General features: G+C 40.7%; 1 protein-coding gene and 1 long non-coding RNA gene across 6 annotated transcripts in view; one reads left to right on the forward strand and one right to left on the reverse strand.

Annotated features, from left to right (window-relative positions):
- Window positions 1-79: 79 nt before the first annotated feature.
- LOC129051772 (uncharacterized) lies at window positions 80-14,695 on the reverse strand. Its single transcript, XR_008516240.2, has 3 exons — window positions 14,502-14,695; window positions 1,383-9,659; window positions 80-879 (listed from the first exon to the last, which is right to left on the reverse strand). It is a non-coding gene; the product is annotated as an uncharacterized LOC129051772 (long non-coding RNA).
- ZNF546 (zinc finger protein 546) overlaps window positions 9,603-22,775 on the forward strand; it is a 28,992-nt gene continuing 15,819 nt past the window's right edge. The window contains exons 1-3 of one of the 5 annotated variants that reach the window (XM_063719486.1): window positions 9,603-11,283; window positions 12,200-14,661; window positions 15,553-15,606. In XM_063719486.1, coding sequence (XP_063575556.1) covers window positions 14,434-14,661; window positions 15,553-15,606 — 282 coding nt within the window. In that variant the 5' untranslated portion in view covers window positions 9,603-11,283; window positions 12,200-14,433. Of the gene's footprint in view, window positions 11,284-12,199; window positions 14,662-14,766; window positions 14,852-15,552; window positions 15,607-15,700; window positions 15,783-16,017; window positions 16,102-22,775 lie in introns of those variants that run through there. The other 4 variants (XM_054538897.2, XM_054538898.2, XM_054538899.2 and 1 more) reach the window with 4 other exon arrangements.

The following is a 22,775-nucleotide window of genomic DNA, read 5'->3' on the forward strand; positions in this document are numbered from 1 at the left end:
TTATGCTAAATACACACCTATCAGATGATTTAGCCACTTCTAGGTATTTACTTAAGAAAAAATAAGGCATACATCCATATGAAGACTTGTAAATAAATGTTCTCATTATTTTTATTTGAAATAGCTAAAACTGGAAACAACCCAAATATCCATCAGCAAGTGAATGGATAAACAAATTGTAATATTTGTATTCAATATAACACCACTCAGTAATATGAAAATGAACTACTAATGTATGCAAAAACATGAAATTCAAAATAATTATGCTGAGTGACAGAATCTAGACCACAAATAATACATACTGTATTATTCTATTTACATAAAGTTTTAGAAAATCCAAACTAAGTGACAAAGCATACCAATGGTATCTGGGGCTTGGAGCGGGTGGGACTGATTATAGAGAAAAGAGTAGGAGGTGATAGACATGTTTAGTTTTTTTGCTTGTTTGTTTGTTTTTACTGTGGTAATGGTTTTTCAAGTGTGTATGTCAAAACTTATCAAATTGTACCTAATTTATTGTACTTTTATTGATACCCCAATAAAAACTAATAGTTACATACATAAATGTACTTGAAGTTCCACCTAGCACAATAAGGTAAAAAAACTTAAGGTGTGGGACTGGAAAAGAAATGAAACTCTTCATTATTCACAAATGTCATGATTGCATATATGGAAAATCTAAGTCTACACAAAACCTATTAAAATTAAATAGTGAATTTAGCAATGTGGCTAAACATAGGTCAATATAAAATATCAAATATAAGCCAGGCATGGTGACATGCATCCACAGTCCCAGCTACTCAGGAGGCTGAGGCAGGAGAACTGCTTGAGCCTGGGAGTTCAAGTCCAGCCTGGGCAATGCAGCAAGACCCACTGTTTCTGAAAAAAAATCAAATACATATATCAGCAATAAATAAATAGGAAATTAAATTTTAAATTATAACATTTATTTATCAAATAAATTCTTAAGTGCCAAGAATAAATTTAAAATATATGAGATATAAATAGTTAAAATTATAAAATATTGACAGAAATCAAGACAAATAAATGTTGGGATACAACATGTTAATGTACTGGAAGATTACGAGTAAAAATATTAATTCTCCACAAATTGATCTGTAAACAATGCAGTGCCAATCAGAATCCCAGCAGTTTTGTCCTGCTGGAAATTGACAAACTGATTCTGAAATATATAAGTAAATGAAAGGCTCAGAAATAGCCAAGAGAATATTTGAAGAAAAAAGCAAAGCTGGAAGACTTACAATACCAAATATCCAGACTGATGGTAAAGCTGTTGTAACTAATATAGTGTGGTATGGCCTTACCAATGGACAAATCAATGGGACAAAATACAGAGTCCAAAAAGAAAATCATATACTCACTTGATTTCTGACAAAGTTAATCCTGTGGTGCACTGGAGTATGAGTGATCTTTTATTAAATGTTGCCTTGTCAACTCCATGTAGATAAAATAAATCTGTGTTACCAGATGAAGAGTTTTTAATTGGGTTGTTCAGGTTATTGGCATGTTGAACAAAGAACTGAACAAAATGCACAGACAAAGAAAAAGCAACAAAAGCAGAGATTTATTGAAGTGAAAGTACACTCCACAGAGTTAGAGAGCGCTCAAACAAGTGGCTCAAGAGTCCAGATTGTAATGTTCCTTGAGGATTTTATTAAACTAAAAGAGCATAGTAACCCGCCTAAACATCCTTTAGAAGCCTCTAATAGGTCATACTCTATAGGAATGAAGAATTCTGCCCAGGACCAATCAGAGGCACCCTGCAAATGAGGGATTCAGAATGAACCAATCACAGGCATTCCCACTGTGACATAAGGGAGGGGAGGTTCAGAGAAGGAGGGCCTTTGGCCTCGTTATTTGGTCATGGGGAGGTGGGGTTTTCCTCCTAGTCCAATTCCAAGAAGTCAGCAGGGGTTGGCCTTAGGTTCCCTGTCTCCAAACCCTATTCTCCTGCCTCATTTGGACCCCTACAATCTAATTGTGAATGTAAAAGGTAAAAAAAGTTTCAAATAATTACATAGAAGGATAGCTTCATGACCTTTGGTTTGGCAATATTAATCATTTTTTAAAATAGTTTTTTTGTTTGTTTGTTTTTGAAACAGAGTCTCACTCTGTGGCCCAGACTGGAGTGCAGTGGTGCAATCTTGGCTCACTGCAACCTCCGCCTCCCAGGTTCAAGCAATTCTCCTGCCTCAGCCTCCTAAGTAGCTGGGATAACAGGCGCGTGCCACCACACCCAGCTAATTTTTGTATTTTTAGTAGAAACGGGGTTTCACCATGTTGGCCAGGCTGGTCTTGAACTCCTGACCTCATGATCCGACCACCTTGGCCTCCCAAAGTGCTGGGATTACAGGCATGAGCCACTGCACCCGGCTGGTGGCACACATTCTTTTTTTTTTTTTATTTAAGACGGAGTTTCACTCTTGTTGCCCAGGCTGGAGTGCAATGGCACAATCTCGGCTCATCACAACCTCCGCCTCCTGGGTTCAAGTGATTCTCCTGCCTCAACCTCCCAAGTAGCTGGGATTACAGGCAGGCGCTACCACGCCCAACTAATTTTGTATTTTTAGTAGAGAGAGGGTTTCTCCATGTTGGTCAGGCCTGTCTCCAACTCCCAATCTCAGGTGATCCACCCGCCTCAGCCTCCCGAAGTGCTGGGATTATAGGCATTAGCCATCGCGCCCAGCCACACATTCTTATACAAACAGTTTTAACTTGGTTGTAAATATCTCCACTCAAAGGACCTGGCCCATGCAGAAACACAAGACTTGTCTCTCAATATAAATCGTAAGATAGGTGGTGTTTTGTACAGTCTAGAAAGCCAGGCCAAGTTGCAGCAAACCCCTAGGTTTTAATGTTAATAAAGTCCTCTTGGACTTCATGGGCCCAAAAGTTCCAGTATTGTATAGCTTTTGTAAGAAAATTTCAAAATTGTAAAAAGACAAATGGGTAGTTCTTGGAATACCAAATAAGTAGTGGTTAAACTGGAGGTATCAGTGCATAGCTAAGGCATTAAATTTGTTATAGGTCAGAATCAACTCCCTAAAATTTGATGCTCATAGCCATGAAATAAGGTGGTAGAGCAACGCAGCTTCCCTGATCAAACAGCCTTTCAAAAGGAGTCTTGATCTTATTCAAAGATCATGTAATTTAATTTGCACTATGGCCTTTGCCACACATAAATTATGCAGTGATTCCAGTATTCCACTAAAAATCTATGACCTGAATCTCATTATGGGGATACATCAAACTACAAAATTGAGAGATGTTATATAAAGTAACAACTTTTTTCTTCAAAAATGTTGTCATAAGAAACAAAGAAAGGGTAGTAATATCATATGACATCAGAGTAGGGGATTCTTGCTCCCTTCCTCCCACAAAAGTGGACAATTAGCTATCCATGAATAAAAATAGCTGTAGGAGAGCTCTGGAATCCAGTTAAGCTGCGGCAACACAGTGGAGCAAAACACCTAGAATAACCAACATAAGGGGCAGGAAGAACAGTTTCATTTTTAAAAATTGAAATCATATCAGGTATCTTCTGAGATCACAATAGAAAAAAACCCCTAAAAATCAGTAAGAAGCAGAACTTTGGAAACTGTATAAGTACATGGAAATTAAGCTCCTCAATGATCACTGGGTCAAGGAAGAAATAAAGGAGGAAGTAAATTTCTTGAAACAAATGAAAATAGAAACACAACATACCAAAATGTGCGGGATACAGGAAAAGCAGTGCTAAGAAGAAAGTTTATAGCAATAAATGCCTACATCAAAAAAGTAGAAAATTTTAAACTATCGAATCATGCACCTTAAGGAACTACAAAGCAAGAACAAACCACACCCAAATTAGTACAAAGAAAGACATAATAAAGATCAGAGAATTACTAAACAAAATAGAGACTCAAAAAAATACAAAGGATTAACAAAATGGAAAGTTGAAACAGAATCCATTATGATTCTGTTTAAATCCATAAACAGAATTAATAAACCACTAGCTAGACTAACCAAGAAAAAATAAAAGAACCAAATAAACAAAACCAGAAGTGTATTACAACTGATACCACAGAAATACCAAAGATCATCAGAGACTACAATGAATAACTATACACTAACAAACTGGAAAACCTAGAGGAAATGGATAAATTCCTGGATACATATAATTTACCCAGATTAAATCAGGGAGAAATACAAAACCTGAACAGACCAATAATGAGTAAGACCAATAATGATTCAAATATATTGAATCAGTAATTAAAAGGCTCCCAACAAAGAAAAGTCCAGGACTTGGTGCTTCACTGCAAATTCTACCAAACTTTCAAAGAACTAACACCAATTCTCAAACTATTCCCAAAAATTGAAGAGAAGGGATTCTCCCTAGCTCATTCTAAGAGGCCAGCATTACCTTGAGACCAAAACCAGACAAGGATGCAACAACTACAAAAAACTAGAGGCCAATATCCCTGATGAACATAGATGCAAAAATTCTCAACAAAATACTAGCCAAATCCAACAGCACATCAGAAAGGTAATACACCATGACCAAATGGGATTTATCCCAGGAATGCAAGGATAGTTCAACATATTCAAATCAATAAATGTGATACACCACATAACAGAATGAAGGAAAAAAGCCATATGATCACCTCAATAGATTTTAAAGCACTTGATGAAAATAAACATTTTCAAGATAAAAACTCTCATCAAACTAGGCATAGAAGGAACAAACCTGAACAAAGTAAGGGCCATATATGACAAACCCACAGCTAATATACTGAATGAGGAAAAGTCTAAAGGCTTTCCTCTAAGAATTCGAACGAGACAAGGATGCCCACTTTCACCACTCCTATTCAGCACAGTACTGGAAGTCCTAGCCAGATTAATCAGGCAAGATAAATAAATGACATCCAAATTGGAAAGGAGAAAGTCAAATTGTCCCTCTTTACCAATGATATGCTCTTATTTCTAGGAAAAACTAAAGACTCCACAAAAAACTCTTAGATCTGATGTAGCCAAAAACCAATAGGAAAGCAATCCTGAACAAAAACAACAAAGCTGAAGGCATCACACTACCTGACTTCAACATATATTACAAGGCTATGATAACCAAAACAGTACGGTGTTGGTATAAAACCAGACACACAGACCAGTGGAAGAGAATAGAGAACCCAGAAATGAATCTGTGCATTTACAACCAACTGATTTTCAACAAGGGCACCAAGAACATGTACAGGGGAAAGGATACCCTCCTGAATACATGGTGCTAGGAATATTGGATATGCATATGCAGAAGAATGAAATTGGACCCCTATCTCCTACCATATACAAAAATCAACTGCAAATGGATTAAATGGATTAAAAACTTAAATGGCAGACCCAAACTATAAACCTATGAAGAGAAAACAAGGGAAATACTTCAGGACATTGGTCTAGGCAAAAATTTTATGGCTTAGAACTCAAAAGCATAGGCAACAAAACCAAAAATACACAAATGGGACTATATTATGGTAAAAAGCTTGTGCATCACAAAAGAAAATAAAGAGATAACCTGTTGAATGGGAGAAAATATTTGCAAACTATTAATCTGACAAGGGACTGATATCCAGAATAAAAAAGGAACTTACACAACAGTAAAACAAAACAAAACCCAACCAAAAAAAATCCTATTAAAAAGCAGGCAAAGTACATGAATAGACATTTCTCAAAAGAAGACATAAAAATGGCCAACGGGAATAGAAAAAAAAACGCCCAACATTAATAATCATCAGGAAAATGCAAAACAAAACCAGAATGAGATATCATCTTAGCCCAGTTAGAGTGACCATTACTAAAAAGATAAAAAATAATAGATGCTGGTGAGGATGCAGAGAAGAGGGAATTTTTTTTTTTTTTTTGAGATGGAGTCTCGCTCTGTGGCCCATGCTGGAGTGCAGCGGCACGATCTCAGCTCACTGCAACCTCTGTCTCCCATTTCAAGCAATTCTCCTGTATCAGCCTCTCCAGTAGCTGGGACTACAGGCGCACACCACCACACCTGGCTAATTTTTGTATTTTTAGTAGAGACAGGGTTTCACCACTCTTACACACTCTTGGTGGAGATTTAAATTAGTACATCTCCTGTGGAAAAGAATGTGGAAATTTTTCAAAAAACTAAAAACTACCATATGATCCAGCAATACCACTACTGGGTATCTACTCAAAGGAAAAAAAATCAGTATATTAAAGGGATACCTTAAATCCCATGTTTATTGCAGCCCTATTCACAATAGCAAAATATGGAATCACCCTGCGTCCATCAATAGATGAATGGATAAATGAAATGTGATAGCCAGGCGCAGCTGCTCACACCTGTAATCCCAGTACTTTGGGAGGCCGAGGTGGGTGGATCACAAGGTCGGGAGTTCAAGACCAGCCTAACCAATATGTTGAAACCCCATCTCTACTAAAAATACAAAACTTAGCCGGGCGCAGTGGCAGGTGCCTGTAATCCCAGCTACTCAGGAGGCTGAGGCAGGAGAATCACTTGAACCTGGGGGGCAGAGGTTGCAGTGAGCCACCACTGTACTCCAGCCTGGGTAACAGAGGGAGACTCTGTCTCATAAATAAATAAATAAAATGTGATATGTGTATACAATGGAATACTATTTGACCATAAAAAAGAATGAAATAATGTTATTTGCAGCAACATGGAGGGAACTGGAGGTCATTAAGTGAAATAAGCCAGGCACAGAAAGACACATATCACATATTCTCACTCACATTTGGGAGATGTAAAAGAAAAGTCACACATGGAGGTATACAGTAGAACAATAATACTAGATGCTAGGAGGGGTGTTTGTGAGGGGATGAAGAAAGACTGGGTACACAACACACAGAAGGAATAAGCTCTAATGTTCAATAGCAGAGTAGAGAGATCACAATTAACAATGTATATTTCAAAATAGCTAGAAGAGAGGACTTGAAATGTTCCCAACACACATAAATGATAAATACTTGAGGTGATGGATACCCCAAATACCCTGATTTGATCATCCCACATTCTATGAATGTAAGAAAATGTCACACCTGGCTGGATGCAGTGGCTCATGCCTGTAATCCCAACACTTTGGGAGGCTGAGCAGGGAGGATCACTTGAGCCCAGGAGTTTGAGACCAGCCTGGGCAACAAAATGAGACCCTCGTTTCTATTTAAATTTTTTGAAAAAGAAAATATCACATGTTCCCCATGAATATGTATAAACATTATCAATATAAAAATATTTTTAAAAATTTTAAAGACATATACACTAAAAGTGAAGGGATGGAAGAAATTATTCTATGCAATTGGTAACCAAACAGAGCAGGGTGGCTATAATTATATCAGACAAAATAGACTTTATGTTGAAACTGTTATTAGAGACAGAAAAGGTCATTATATAATAATAAAAGGGTCTATTCAACAGGAAGATATAAAGATTGTAAATATATATGCACCCAACATCAGAGCACTGAAATATATAAAACAAATATTGACAGAGCTAAAGGGAGAAATTGACAGCAATGCTATCATAGGAGGAAACTTTAACACTCAATTTCAATAATGAATAGAGCACTCAAGCAGAAAATCAATTTTTAAAAAACCCGACTTGTGCACTCTAGCCTAATGGACCCCACAAACATATCTATAACTTTCCACCCAGCAGAAGAAGAATTAGCTCATGCAACAAATTCTTTTCAAACACACTTGGAATATCCTCCAGGACAGATCACATGTTGGGTCACAAAACAAGTCTTGAGAATTTAAGAAGATTGAAATCATACCAATTATCTCCTCAGACCATGTGGAATCAAACTAGAAATAATAACAGCAATAAATAAGGAAAATCCACAAACACATAGTAACTAAACAACACACTCTTGAACTTCCAGTTGGGTGAAAGAGGAAATCAAAAAGGAATTTTTAAAATACCTTGAGACAAATGAAAACAAAAATACAACATACCAAAATTTATGGGATGCAGCAAAAGCAGTCCTAAGAGAAATGTTTATAGGGATAAATGTCTACATTTAAAAAGAAGAAATATCTCAAACAACCTAAGTTTACAACTCGAGGAAGTAGAAAAAAAAAAAGAACTAAAAGCAAAGCTAGCAGAATGAAAAAAAAATAATAAAGATTAGAATGGAAATAAATGGAATAGGCTGGGCACAGTGGCTCACTCCTGTAATCCCGACACTTTGGGAGGCCGAGGTGGGCAGATCACTTGAGGTCACGAGTTTCAAGACCAGCCTGGCCAACATGGTGAAACCCTGTCTTTACTAAAAATACAAAAATTAGCTGGGTGTGGTGGTGGGCGACTGTAATCCCAGCTACTCAGGAGGCTGAGGCAGAATTGCTTGAACCCAGGAGGCAGAGGTTGCAGTGAGCCAATCTCGCCACTGCACTCCAGCCTCAGCAATAGAGCAAGACTCCATCTCAAAAAAAGAAAAAGAAATCGAATAGAGAACAGAAAAACCATAAAGAAAAATCAACAAAACTAACAGTTGTGTTTTTGTTAAAGATAAGCAAAATCAACAATCCCTTATGTAGACTAAGAAAAAAAATAGAGAAGACTCAAAGAAAATCAGAAATGAAACAGGAGACATTACCTTGAATGACAAAGAAATAAAAATGATCATAAGTGACTATTATAAACAAGTATACAACAACAAATTAGAAAATATAGTACAGTGGTCCCTAACCTTTTTGGCACCAGGGACTGGTCTCATGGAAGACAATTTTTCCACAGACCAGGGTGATGAGGGGACAGGCGAGGATGGTTTCAGGATGAAACTGTTCCACCTCAGATCATCAGATTCTCATAAGGAGCGGGCAACCTAAATCCCTTGCATGCAGAGTTCACAATAGGGTTCATGCTCCTGAGAATCTAATGCTGCCACTGATCTGACAGGAAGTGGAGCTCAGGCAGTAAGTGGAGCTCCTGCTGTGCAGCCCAGTTCCTAACAGGCCACGGACTGGTACTGGTCCATGGCCCAGAGATTGTGGACCCGGATATAGAAGAAATAGATAAATTCCTAGAAACATACAACTTTCCAAGATGGAATCAGGAAGAAATAAAAAGTCTTACTTCTCCTGGGACCCCTGGAATCATGGCATATTCTGAACAAGGGGAGAAACATATTGAGCAGAGGCTCTTAGAGGAGAAACCACCTGGAATGACTCATGAGAAGACGGCATCTGGAGTAGAGGCTATTACTGGCCCAATGCAGAACCCTGTTCACTGGGACTTCCCTTACACCAGCATCCAGTATGCTCCCACCCCCATGCACCCTTTAGAGGTTCATGCTCACCAAGGGGTATAAGAGTACCACTGGCAATACAACGCTTAATCCATCTGGCAGTCATCCTGGCCCTGTGTTTTCCTACATCAGGGCTAAAGGAGGCCAAAGGGTGGCAGAGTGTCAGAACTGATTGATTATTCCAGAGTGCACTTTTGCCTCACTTTCGAGGCATTGAGACTTTGCTGTGTACAGTCTTATACTGTCTCCTTGCAGGGCATGGCCTTCTCTGTGCCTTGTCCTTGTTATGCCTCCTCCCGTATCCCTCACAAACGAAGAGATGGAGCTCTTTGCTAATCCACTTTCTTCTTGAGCAGTTCACGTTGTCTGAATAATAGCAAAACCTCTAGGTCACATGTGACTTGTTTAAATACTGTACATACATACCTTGGTGTGTGTGTATACACACACATACACACACATATATATATATATAAAATACACACTTGTACATGAAACTCATAGAACTCTAACCACATCCCATATGGGCTCTGAATATCCTAGGTAGTGCTTGGTGCAAGAGAGAAGTTTGTTGGCATATAATTCACCTTATCATCCCTGTCTCTTTGTCATAATTCTGCTAAATTATTGAGCCTCCATCACATCCAGTTTCTTATGGACATTCTAGTCTCACTCAGAACTGACTCAGATTTTGACACACACTTTTCTTTAATTCCTCCTAATTGAAACTGTATATCCTTTGACCAACATCTCTCCAACCACCACTACCCCTGCCAGGCCCTGGTAACCACAATTCAATGCTCTACTTCTATGAGTTCAACTTTTTTAGATTCCACATATAAGTGAGATTATGCAGTATTTGTCTTTCTATGCCTGGCTTACTTCACTTAACATAATGTCCTCCAGGTTCATCCTTGTTGCAAACAACATGACTTCCTCCTTTTTAAAGTCTGAATACTATTCCATTATATATATATCCCATTTCCTTTCTCCATTCATCCTTTGATGAACACTTAGATTGCTTCCACATCTTGGCTATTGTGAATAGCGCTGCATTAAACATGGGAGCATAGATATCTCTTAAACATATTATTTCCTTTGGATACTGATATAGTTTAAATGTGTGTCCCTGCCCAAATCTCATATTGAAATGTAATCCCCAATGTTGGAGGTGGGGCCTGGTGGGAGGTGATTGCATCATGAGGGTGGAGTTCTTATGAATGATTTAGTACCATCCCTCTTAGTACCATCCTCCCAATAGTGAGTTCTCATGAGATCTGGTTGTTTAAAAGTGTATAGCACCTCCCCCTCATTCTCTTGCTCCTGCTTTCGACATATGACATGTCTACTCCCCCTCTGCCTTCCACTATGACTGGAAACTTCCTGAGGCCTCCCCAGAAGCAGGTGCCATTATACTTCCTGTACAGCCTGCAGAACTGTGAGCCAATTAAACCTCTTTACTTAGAAATTGCCTAGTCTCAGGTTTTTCTTTATAGCAATTCGAGAATGGACTAATAGAAAATTGGTACTGAGAAGTTGGGTATTGCTATAAAGATACCTGAAAATGTGGAAGCAGCTTTGGAATTGGATAACAGGCAGAGGTTGGAAGAGAGTTGAGTGCTCAGAAGATAGGAAGATGAAGGAAAGTTTGGAGCTTCTTAGAGACTGGTTAAATGGTTGTGACTAAAATGCTGATAGTGATAACGGACAATGAAGTCCAGGCTGCCAAGGTCTCAGATAGAAATTAGGAACTTATTGGGAACTGGAGCAAAGGTCCCTTTTGTTATGCCTTAGCAAAGAGCTTGGCTGCATTGTGTCCATGCCCTAGGGATCTATGGAAGTTTGAACTTGAGAGTGATGACCTAGGGTATCTGGCAGAAGAAATGCCTAAATAACAAAGCATTGAAGATATGGCCTGGCTGCTTGTAACCACCTATGCTAAGATGTGGGAGCAAAGAAATGACTTAAAGCTGGAACTTATATGTAAAAGGTAAGCAGAGTGTAAAAGTTTGGAAACTTTGCACTGGCCATGTGGTAGAAAAGAAAAGCTCATTTTCAGAAGAGCAACCATTTGCTAGAGAAATTTGCCTAACTAAAAATGAGGCAAGTGCAGATAGCCAAGAAATGGGAAACAGGCCTCTAAGGCATTTCAGAGATCTAACAGGCAGCCCCTCCCATCACAAGCCCTGAGGCCTAGGAGGTCAAAATGGTTTCATGGGCCAGAAGTGACCTGTGCAGCCTCAGGACATGTCTCCCTGCATCCTGGCTTCTCCAACTCCAGCTGTGACTTAAAAGGGCCCAGGTACAGCTCAGACTGCAGCTCCAAAGGTTGCAAGCCATAAGTCTTGGTGGCTTCCACATGGTCTTAAGCCTGCAGGTGCACAGAGTGTCAATAAGGCTTGGGAGCCTCCATCTAGATTTCAGAGGATATATGGAAAAGCCAAGGTGTCCAGGCAGAAGCCTGCTGCAGGGGCTAAGCCTTGACAGAGAACCTCTACTAGAGCAGTGCAAAAAGGAAATGTAGGGTTGGAACCCTCACACAGAGTACACACTAGGGCACTGACTAGTGGAGCTATGAGAAGAGGGCCACCATCTTCCAGATCCCAGAATGGTAGATCAGAGCAGCCTCTGAGCCTGAACCCTGCAAAGCCACAGGGGAAGAAATACCCAAGGCTGGAAGCCCACCCCTTAAATTGGTGTGCCCTGGACATGGGACATGGGACATGGAGTCAAAGATTATTCTGGAGCTTTAAGATGTAATGACTACCCTACTGGGTTCTGATCTTGCATAGGGCCTGTAGCCTCTTTCTTTTAGCCAATTTCTCCCTTTTGGAACAGGAATGTCTATCTAATGCTTGTACCCCCATTGTATCTTGGAAGTAACTAACTTGTTTTTGATTTTACAGGCTCATAGGAGGAAAGAACTTGCCTTGTCTCAGATGAGGCTTCAGACTTTGGACTTTTGAGTTAATGCTGGAATTAGTTAAGACTCTGGGGGACTGTTGGGAAGGCAAGATTGTATTTTGAAATGTGAGAAGGCCATGAGATTTGAGAGGGGCCAGGGGCAGAATGATATTGTTTAGATGTGTGTCCCAACCCAAATCTCATACTGAAATGTAATCCCCAATATAAGAAGTGGGGACTGGTGGGAGGTGATTGGATCATGGGAGCAGATTCCTCATGAATGGCTTAGCAGCCCTTTGTTTCCATCCTCATAATAGTGAGTTCTCATGACATCTGGACATTTAAACGTGTGCAGCATCTCCCTCCTCATTCTCTTGCTCCTGCTTTCACCATGTGATGTGCCTGCTCCCATTTTGCCTTCCACCATGATTGGAAACTTCCTGAGGCCTGCTCAAAAGCAGATGCCACTATGCTTCCTGTACAGCCTGCAGAACTATGAGCCAATTCAACATCTTTTCTTACAAGTTACCGAGTCTCGGGTTTTCTTTATAGCAATGCAAGAATGGACTGATACAGATATATACTTGGTAGTGGGATGGCTGGGTCATATAGTGGTTATATTTTTAATTTGAGAAAACTCCAGATATTTTCTATAATGTTTGTACTAATTTACATTTCCACAAATAGTGATCAAGTGTTCCCTTATATCCATACCCTCACCAACCCTTGTTGTCTTTTGTCTCTTTGATTACAGCTATTCTAACACTGTGGGGTGGTATCTCAGTGTGGTTTTAATTTGCATTTCTCTGATGATTAGTAATGTTGTGCATTTTTTCATATGGACACTTTTTTTTTTTTTTTTTTTTAAAAGATGGAGCCTCACTCTGTCGCCCAGGCTGGAGTGCAGTGGTGCGATCTAGGCTCACTGCAACCTGCGCCTCCTGGGTTCAAGCAATTCTCCTGCCTCAGCCTCCTGAGTAGCTGGGATTACAGGACCCACCACGCACCACCACGCCCAGCTAATTTTTGTATTTTTTTAGTAGAGACAGGGTTTCACCATGTTGGTCAGGCTGGTCTCAAACTCCTGACCTCATGATCCTCCTGCCTCGGCCTCCCAAAGTGCTGGGATTATAGGCATGAGCCACTGCGCCCGGCCTTATATTGACACATTTTTAAGGGATTGGGGGGGGTGGGGCAGGGGTTCTTTGAAACAATGTAAACATCCAGTCCCTCATCAAGCTTCCAATTTTTTTTCACGTACTAATTTATATAAGTTTGGAATTATGATTCCCTCTGTTATTTAATGGGTTTTAATCTATAACTAGCATTATTTATTTTGATGCACAAACCATGTCAAGTTTGGTCAGTGGAAGTTCCTTCAATCTGGTTTCCATGTTCTTTGAACACGTCCCCACCATTCTTTGAGCACTTCCTTACTTTCAAGCACAAGATGTTCCAAGTTCATTCTGAACTTTCCCTTCCCCAGCTCTGGAATCTGCCATTTCTCCATGGAGCCTTTCTCCTTTCAGTGGAGCATGGTATTTAGGAACCAAGGGCTGACTGCCTAATGTGCTTTCCAAGTATAATTTCCTCAGTCCAAGCTTTTCAAATTGATCTGCCAAAGACCCATTGCCAAAGATCCATTGCCAGAATAGAAGAGTGGATGGAAATTCTTAATATTTTTTAAAAGTTACTATTATTTTCATTTTTCTCTTTGTAAAAAATTCATTTAATTCAATATAAAAAGACAAAAATCTTTGGCACATAAATCGCAACTCTATGATGCAAATCTTTAAATAAAGCTGATACTCCAAGAAGACGCAACATATTCTCTTTATTCCACAGACATATAGGCCTATGGTTGCAAACTTTTATACACACACAGAGTCACAATTCCACTGGCACCCGTGACGTTCCACATCCAGATTTTCCAAATCACACATTCTCATCTTCACATAGCCTTGCCGGCAACCGTCACACGGCATATTACCACATTGTTACGTCAAGCACAGCCACAGTCCACCACAGAGCCTGTCGTCTCATTGACCAAATTGACAAAAATCACAGCCCCGGGTATTTTCTGTGTTTTTCTCCAGTCAGAGCCCTTCACTCACTACACACCGACTCACACTCAAATCACACACACGCGGAAACACAACCCGCCACAGCCAGAGAGGTTCCGTCGGTCCCGTACCCCTCACGGTGCCACACACACGCGCTCACAAGACAAATACAAATGGCCAGGCACCCATTCTTTACAATACACATATTAAGCGCCTACTATGTACTGCACGCCGGGACTACCTCAAGGGGTGAAACAGACAAAATCCCGCCTGGCGGAGCTGTCGCCCAGTCCAGCACGCACTCGGCCTCAGGGTCGCACTCGGCGGTCTCACGTTCAAGTGGCCTGGCGAGTGGCTCAGAGGCGTCTGTTCTCCTCCTCAGCTTCCTGCGTGGGTTCCCGGTGAGTCGAACCGCCGGATGCGCGCGCGCCTGCGCCTCCGCCCAAAAGAACCAGTTTCCGGCTGTGGACTACATTTCCCAGAAGCCCCTTGGGCAGTGTTGCCTGGACCCCAAGGGCCCTTTACCTTGCGTTCTTAACGGTTCAGTCACCTCGGTGCATTATTCACAGGCGGGCAAGAAGTCCGAGTTAGGTGAGGCGGAACGGGACTCTTACGAGTAGGACTGGGGATGGAACTGCCGCCCGAAGTGAGGCGCTCCAGGGCCCAGACTTGGCGTGTCTTGCCTGGAGGGAGCCTCAGGCCTGTGCGTGCGTGGGGAGCGGAGAAGGGAAATTGTGTGACAAAATGTGGCAGACGGTGTATGTGTGTGTGTGCGCGCGACGGGGCGCCTGTCAAACCGGGTTGCGCCGGTGTGGGTGCGGGCGTGAGGTTGAGACAGGTGCCTGGCTCTCTGGTGTGTGTCACTGACCCTGTACCCCCCTCACGGCCTCAGTGTCTGCACAGAGCAGTGTCCCCAAGAGGGAAGTCAAATATTGAGCTCTGGGATGAAGGTTCCCAGCAAGAAGGTACAGACCTGGGTTGGCGATTGGACTTTTGAATTAGAAGTTTCCCTAAAACAGACTCCTGGGACGACAGGTTGGAAGACTGCCCAGTTGGAGCCGCTGTGTGGGCAGCTGCATTTTTCAGAACCACTGCATTCCCATACCTTTGATCTAGAAATCTGGTGTGAGTTCAGAGACAGATCCCAGCTTCACTCTCACACAGCTGTTACGTGCGTGAGGTCCGCGCAGATGTGGCGCTGGAGGGATAATCTAGGTCGGTCTGTGCTCTAAGAAAGGCCTGCTGTCTCATGATTTTTTTTCTTCCCCCATTCTGCTATTCATCAAAACAAGGATCCTGAAAAGGAGGGAACAATTGTTGTAGCAGTTCTAAAAGTTCAGGTCCAGGTAAGTTTATATTTCCTTTTTATTCATAAAATGGAAATCACACATTCTAATCTTCACACAGCCTTGCCTGCATCCAGTCATATGGCGTGGTACCACACTGCTATGTCAAGCACAGCCACAATCTACCACAGAGCCTGTCACCTCATTGCTCACAGTCACAAAAATCACATCCCCAGGTACTTTCTATAGCTTTCATTTGCATTTTTCCCTTTGAAAAAGTTCATTTGATTAAATCTAAAAAGACTAAATTATTTGTCACATAAATTGCAACTCTCTGGTCTATATCTTTAAATAAATCTTTAAATAAATGCATAAAATGTTTTTGTTTTTAGGAAATGGAAACATTGCTTTGCTTTTCCTGAATTGTCCAGTGACCTATCCCAGGCCTTCCTTTCCAGTGAACAATAGACCATGCAGGTGGACCCTCCTCTTCACCGGCCTCCAAATGACTTTCTCATTTTTCAAATCATTCCTCTGCACTCACTTTCTATAATGGTAGAGAAATGCATATCCTGGAGTCTAAAGTTAAAACTTTGTTTTATTGAGATTAATGTTTAGGTAGAATCACATCATCCATCTTCTCCAATCTTCTCCAAAGACCTCAGTTTTAAAGTATGACAGGATTAGAGATGACCTGACTGGTGTCAGTAAGCAAGTGATAATGGTCGTCTGCTTTTAAGGCTTTTAGAAGTGGGAATGTGATTGGAAGTCCAAGCATAGAAATCTGTGTGAACATGAGCAGGGATTTTTTTCCAAGGAATCCATGAGTTGAGATTTATTTTTATACAGAGTTAGTCCTAAGAATAAAAAGTACATATGAGTAAAGTAATAGTCATAGTGATGAAGAATAATACGCAATTTTTTTTTTTTTTTGAGACAGAGTCTCGCTGTGTCACCCAGGCTGGAGTGCAATGGCGTGAACTCGGCTTACTGCAGCCTCCGCCTCCTGGGTTCAAGTGATTCTCCTGCCTCAGCCTCCCAGGTAGCTGGGATTACAGGCGCCTGCCACCACGCCCGGCTAATTTTTGTATTTTTAGTAGAGACAGGGTTTCACCATATTGGCCACGCTGGTCTCGAATTCCTGACCTCAGGTGATCCACTTGCCTTGGCCTCCCCAAAGTGCTGGGATTACAGGCATGAACCACCGCACCCGGCCGCCAATTTTAAATTTTATATGAATCTCACTAATATTAGGATTTAAACACATTTAACAAGGATTATATCTAAATTAACATTTCAACTGATTATTTGCTGGAGAAGTAGAGGAGAACCAAACACTTTTCTGTCTGCTTTGCTCAAATTTTCTTATTCAGTCTGCAGACGCTGTTCACCTGGCTTGTGTATTCAGGGAAGAATCTTAATAGTGAAAAGGTCTTGTTGAATTGAAGAAGAATGTTCAAGAACTGGCAGGCATTTATTTATAATGGTCAAGCTGTTTTCCTATTGTTTCCATACATGTCAAACCAATTTGCTTCTGATGTGTTAAAACATTTTATTTTATAATTGGATATAGATTTATTGTATAATTCTGGTTATAGAATTAATATTCACCTTTTATAAATTATTTAGTTACTCAGTTATATTACATAAAGGACTTATAAAGAAGAAAGTTAAAATAGCCCCAGCATCACTATTAACACTTTGGGGAGCTATATTTTAGCAACTTTTTTTTTTTTGACAGAGTCTCACTTTGTTGCCCAGGCTGGAGTGCAATGGTGCGATCTCGGCTCACTGCAACCTCCATCTCCCAGGTTCAAGCAATTCTCCTGCCTCAGCCTCCCAAGTAGCTGGGAAGGCGCCCGCTACCACGCCCAGCTAATTTTTTGTATTTTTAATAGAGATGGGTTTTCGCCATGTTGGCCAGGCTGGTCTCGAACTCCTGACTTCAGGTGATCCACCCGCCTCAGCCTCCCAAAGTGCTGGGATTACAGGTGTGAGCCACCATGCCCAACCTATTTTAGCAAGATTTTTCAGCACACTTGTATGTGTGTGTGTGTGTGTGTGTGTGCACACGCACCTGCACTTTTCTTCCTGCGGAATAGAAATTGCACTAACTGATTATTCAAAGGACACGAGACTTTCCAGCTCCTAGTTAGAAAAACTAATTCTCCCTAACCATGGCTTTCTTATATCTCTGTGCACATAGGCAGAAGAGGAAAACACCAATGAATTCTGCTGTTTGATTAACCTTTGAGAAATTTACACCTTTTAGGTTTATATAAACCAATTAAGGATAATTAATTAATATGACAATTTATCAAATAGGATAGTTCTTCAGGATTATACTTTTTTTTTAGATTTTTAAGGTTGCTTTTACAGGACATAGCAATACTCTATCTTGGCTAGGTTTTATTCAGGGTTCCATTATGCAAATAACATTTTCTAGGACAGATTTATAACAGTAGAAAACAGAATAAGGGTGGGCATGCTGGCTCACACCTGTAATCCCAGCACTTTGGGAGGCCCAGGCAGGTGGATCATGAGGTCAGGAGTTCAAGACCAGCCTGGATAAGATGGTGGAACCCCGTCTCTACTAAAAATACAAAAATTAGCCAAGTGTGGTGGCGTGCGCCTGTAATCCCAGCTGCTTGGGAGGCTGAGGCAGAGAATTGCTTGAACCTGGGAGGTTGCAGTGAGCCGAGATAGCACCACTGCCCTCCAGGCTGGGCAACAGAGTAAGACTCCGTCTCAAAAAAAAAAGAAAAAGAAAACAGAATAAGATGGTAACAGCTATAAATATTCATGTAAATCTTTCCATATAGAACAGGAGAACAAGATTGAACCTCATATTAAAATTATCTTTTGAATGCCTTATTACGGCAGTCCCCAACCTTTTTGGCACCAGGGCTGGTTTCATGGAGGACAGTTTTTTCACAGACAGGGAGAGGGAGATGGTTTCAGGATGATTCAAGCACATTACATTTATTGTGCATTTTATTCCCATTATTATTACATTATAACATGTAATTATACAACTCACCCTAATGTGGAATCAGTGGGAGCCCTGAGCTTGTTTTCCTGCAACAAGATGGTCTCATCTAGGGGTGATGGGAGGCAATGACAGATCATCAGGCATTAGATTCTCATAAGGAGCATGCAGCCTAGATCCTTCACATGGTCAGTTCGTAATAGGGTTCGCACTCCTATGAAAATCTAATGCTGCAGCTGATCTGACAGGAGGCAGAGATCAAGCAGTTAATGCTAGCAATGGGGTGTAGCTGTAAATACAGATGAAGCTTCCCTTGCTGGCCTGCTGCTCACCTTCTGCTGTGTGGCCCAGTTCCTAACAGGCTGTGGTCCAGTATCAGTCAGTGGCCTGGGGGTTGGGGACCCCTGCCTTAATTAGATTATTTTAGCTAGTTTTATATTGAAGAATGATGTCCCCCTTTGGTAGTTGCAAGAACAAAAGAGGAGATTTCTTTTTTTTTTTTTTTTTTAAATGAAGTCTCACGCTGTTGCCCTGGCTGGAGTGCTGTGGCACAATCTCAGCTCACTGCAACCTCCACCTCACAGGTTCAAGCAATTCTTCCCAGCCTCCAGAGTAGCTGGGATTACAGGTACCCACCACCACACCTGGCTAATTTTTGTATTTTTAGTAGAGACGGGGGTTTCACCATGTTGGTCAGGTTGGTCTCGAACTCCTGACCTCAGGTGATCCACCCACCTCGGCCTCCCAAAGTGCTGGGATTACAAGTGTGAGCCACCGTGCCTGACCAAGAAGAGATTTCTTGATTATCTTTCTGGGAGTCTGTTTTACGAATGTTGTTAATTAAAAATAATTGCATCTTCAAGGCTCAGCTCTAAAATACTTAAAATATCATTATTAAAAAATGGGCATGAGACTCAAACTTTACTAGAAAAAATGAAATAATATAAAATAATTTTATTTAATAGCAGTGGAACAAAGGACATAATATCCTCTATTTTAATAATACTGGCTAACTTTTATTACGTACTTGTATATCATTAAGTGGGATATATGTATTATCTCAATCTTCGTGACAACCCTATGAGATAGGTGCTGTTCTTATCCCTAATTTACCAACAAACTAACTGAAAAGTATGTAGCTGTCAGACTAAGATTCACATTCTGAAAATCTGACAACAGAGTCTGTGTTATTAATGACAACGTTATAACCCTGCCCATATGGCATATGGTCCTTTAATTTGCCTGTATCAGTCAGTAACTCATCATTGATGTCTTCCTCCAAAAATAAATATGGACCAATATAATTAGTATTAGTCAGGCCTTAGTGTGCCGTCATAACTGACCATAGTTTATTTAACCTGCTGCCTACTATAGCTATTAGTATTTTTAATATTTGACTATTATAAGTTGTTATATGATAAATATCTTATGTATATGTCTTAATATGCTTTAATAGCCACTTGCAAGAAAAAAATGCCTAAAAATGGAATTTTAGTCAAATATCAGACATAAGGGCTCACAGTATACTGAATCTTGTGTTAGTAATTAGAGGAATACAAGAACTGAAAACACATAGGTGCTACTGTACAGCAGGGAGTCTAAAATCAGAATAGACTGAATAAGTATAAGGTAGAAGATAATAAAAAACAGTAAAGAAATTCAGGTCACAGGCCTTGGGAGTTCATAGGAAGGAGATGTCCAGTGCTGTCCAATAGAACTTTCCATGATAATGGATTTGTTCTATGTTTTCCAGTATGGTAGCTGCTCGCCACATGTGGCTAATAAGCACCTGAAATATGGCTAGTGTGACTGGGAAACTAACTTTTTTTGTTGTTGTTGTTGAGACAGAGTCTCACTCTGTTGCCCAGGCTGGAGTACAGTGGTGAGATCTCAGCTTACAGCAGCCTCTGCCTCCCGGGTTGAAGCGATTTTCCTGCCTCAGCTTCCTGATTAGCTGAGACCACAGGCATCCGCCACCATGCCCAGCTAATTTTTGTATTTTTAGTAGGGATGGGGGTTCACTATATTGGCCAGGCTGGTCTCAAACTCCTGACCTCAAATGATCTACCCGCCTTGGCCTCCCAAAGTGCTGGAATTGCAGGCATGAGCCACCGTGCCCGGTCTGAACTTTTAATTTTATTTAAAATTTGATTTAATTTTTTTTTTTTTTTTTTTTTTTGAGACGGAGTCTCACTCCGTAGCCCAGGCTGGAGTGCAGTGGTGCGATCTTGGCTCCCTGCAAGCTCTGCCTCCCATGTTCACACCATTCTCCTAGCTCAGCTTCCCGAGTAGCTGGGACTACAGGCGCCCGCCACCACGCCCGGCTAATTTTTTTTGTATTTTTAGTAGAGACGGGGTTTCACCATGTTAGCCAGGATGGTCTCGATCTCCTGATCTCATGATCCACCTGCCTTGGCCTCCCAAAGTGCTAAGATTACAGGCATGAGCCACTGCGCCCAGCTTAAAATTTGATTTAAATAACCATATTTGTATTGAACAGCACAATTTCATACCTTAAGTTTTTATTGTAATTATGTTAGATTCAAAGTGAGGCTAATGGGACAAGATTATTCAGCAGCAGTTTGGAGGATATTGTGGCTGAAAGGAAAATTTCAGAGCACAAACTGTCAATACGTTTGTCAGGAGTACATGAAAAGTCACTTCATTGTGACCAGCATTCATATGTATAAGACATTGCAATATATTAGCATACATAGACATATGTGAAAAATCAAAAGAATTGGTTCCAATGTTATGAGGTAAAGGGAAAAAAGACATTCAGTAAAAATATAACCGCTGTTGGCCAGGCACAGTGGCTCATGCCTGTAATACCAGCACTTTGGGAGGCCGAGGAGGGCAGATCACCTGAGGTCAGGAATTTGAAACCAGCCTGGCCAACATGGTGAAACCCCGTCTCTACTAAAAATACCAGAATTAGCCAGGCGCAGTGGTGGGTGCCTGTAATCCCAGTGACTCGGGAACCTGAGGCAGGAGAATCACTTGAACCCAGGAGGCGGAGGCTACAGTGAGCCGAGATTGTGTCATTACACTCCAGCCTGGGTGACAGAGAGAGACTCCATCTCAAAAAAAAAAAAAAAAAAAAAAAAAAATATATATATATATATATATATATATATATATATATAAAATCTGTTTTTAGATTATCTTAAGCTTTTCCTTCAAGTTGAAGAGAAGATTGTTCAACAAAGGAAAGGCTTTCTCTTATCAAAATGAAAAATAAGTACATATATATGCCTGTGTGTATATTTTAAATTATTATTATTTTTTTTTGAGATGAGTCTCACTCCCGTCGCACAGGCTGGACTGCAGTGGCATGATCTCGGCTCACTGCAACCTCCACCTCCTGGGTTCAAGTGATTCTCCTTCCTCAGCCTCCCATGTAGCTGGGATTACAGGCATGCGCCACCACGCCCAGCTAATTTTTGTATTTTTTAGTAGAGATGGGGTTTTGCCATGTTGGCCAGGCTGGTCTCTAACCTCAGGTGATCCACCCACCTTGGCCTCCCAAAGTGCTAGGATTACAGGCGTGAGCCACCGCGCCTAGCCTAAGTTATTTTTAAAAGTTACAGATTATACTTTAAAAATATATCAAGTAACGTCATGCAGCTTGGCAGTACTGACATATAGATATATACATTTTTAAACTTTTTTCTGTCTCTTAGTTTCTGCCTGTCCTTCGTTTTTTCTTTATGTATGTGTGTGTGTATGTTTTCACAAATGTAATTATATTGTACATTCTGGGTTTTAACCTTATTTTTAAATTTAGAACATATCTTGGATATTTCCCAAGTCCTTTAAATATTTTCTCCAATTTAGTATAGTATTTAATATCTACTTAATATTCTGTTACATAGATGATCTGTAACTTATCTAACCAGTCAGCTATTGCTGGACTCGGAATGCTGAATTCCACCCTCCCTGCATGCATCTTTTTTATTTTTGTTTTTTCCAATAAGCCTTTTGCACCCTAACCTGCATGCATCTTTTTTTTTTTTTTTTTTTTTTTTGAGACAGAGTCTTGCTCTGTCTCCCAGGTTGGAGTGCAGTGGCGCAATCTCAGCTCGCTGCAACCTCTGCTTCCCGGGTTCAAGCGATTCTCCTGCCTTAGGCTCCTAAGCAGCTGGGATTACAGGCATGTGCCACCATGCCTAGCTAATTTTTTTGTATTTTTAGTAGAGACATGGTTTCACCATGTTGGCCAGGCTGGTTTCGAACTCCT

Source organism: Pongo abelii, chromosome 20 (genome assembly GCF_028885655.2).
Source record: "Pongo abelii isolate AG06213 chromosome 20, NHGRI_mPonAbe1-v2.0_pri, whole genome shotgun sequence".
Lineage (NCBI taxonomy): Eukaryota > Metazoa > Chordata > Mammalia > Primates > Hominidae > Pongo > Pongo abelii.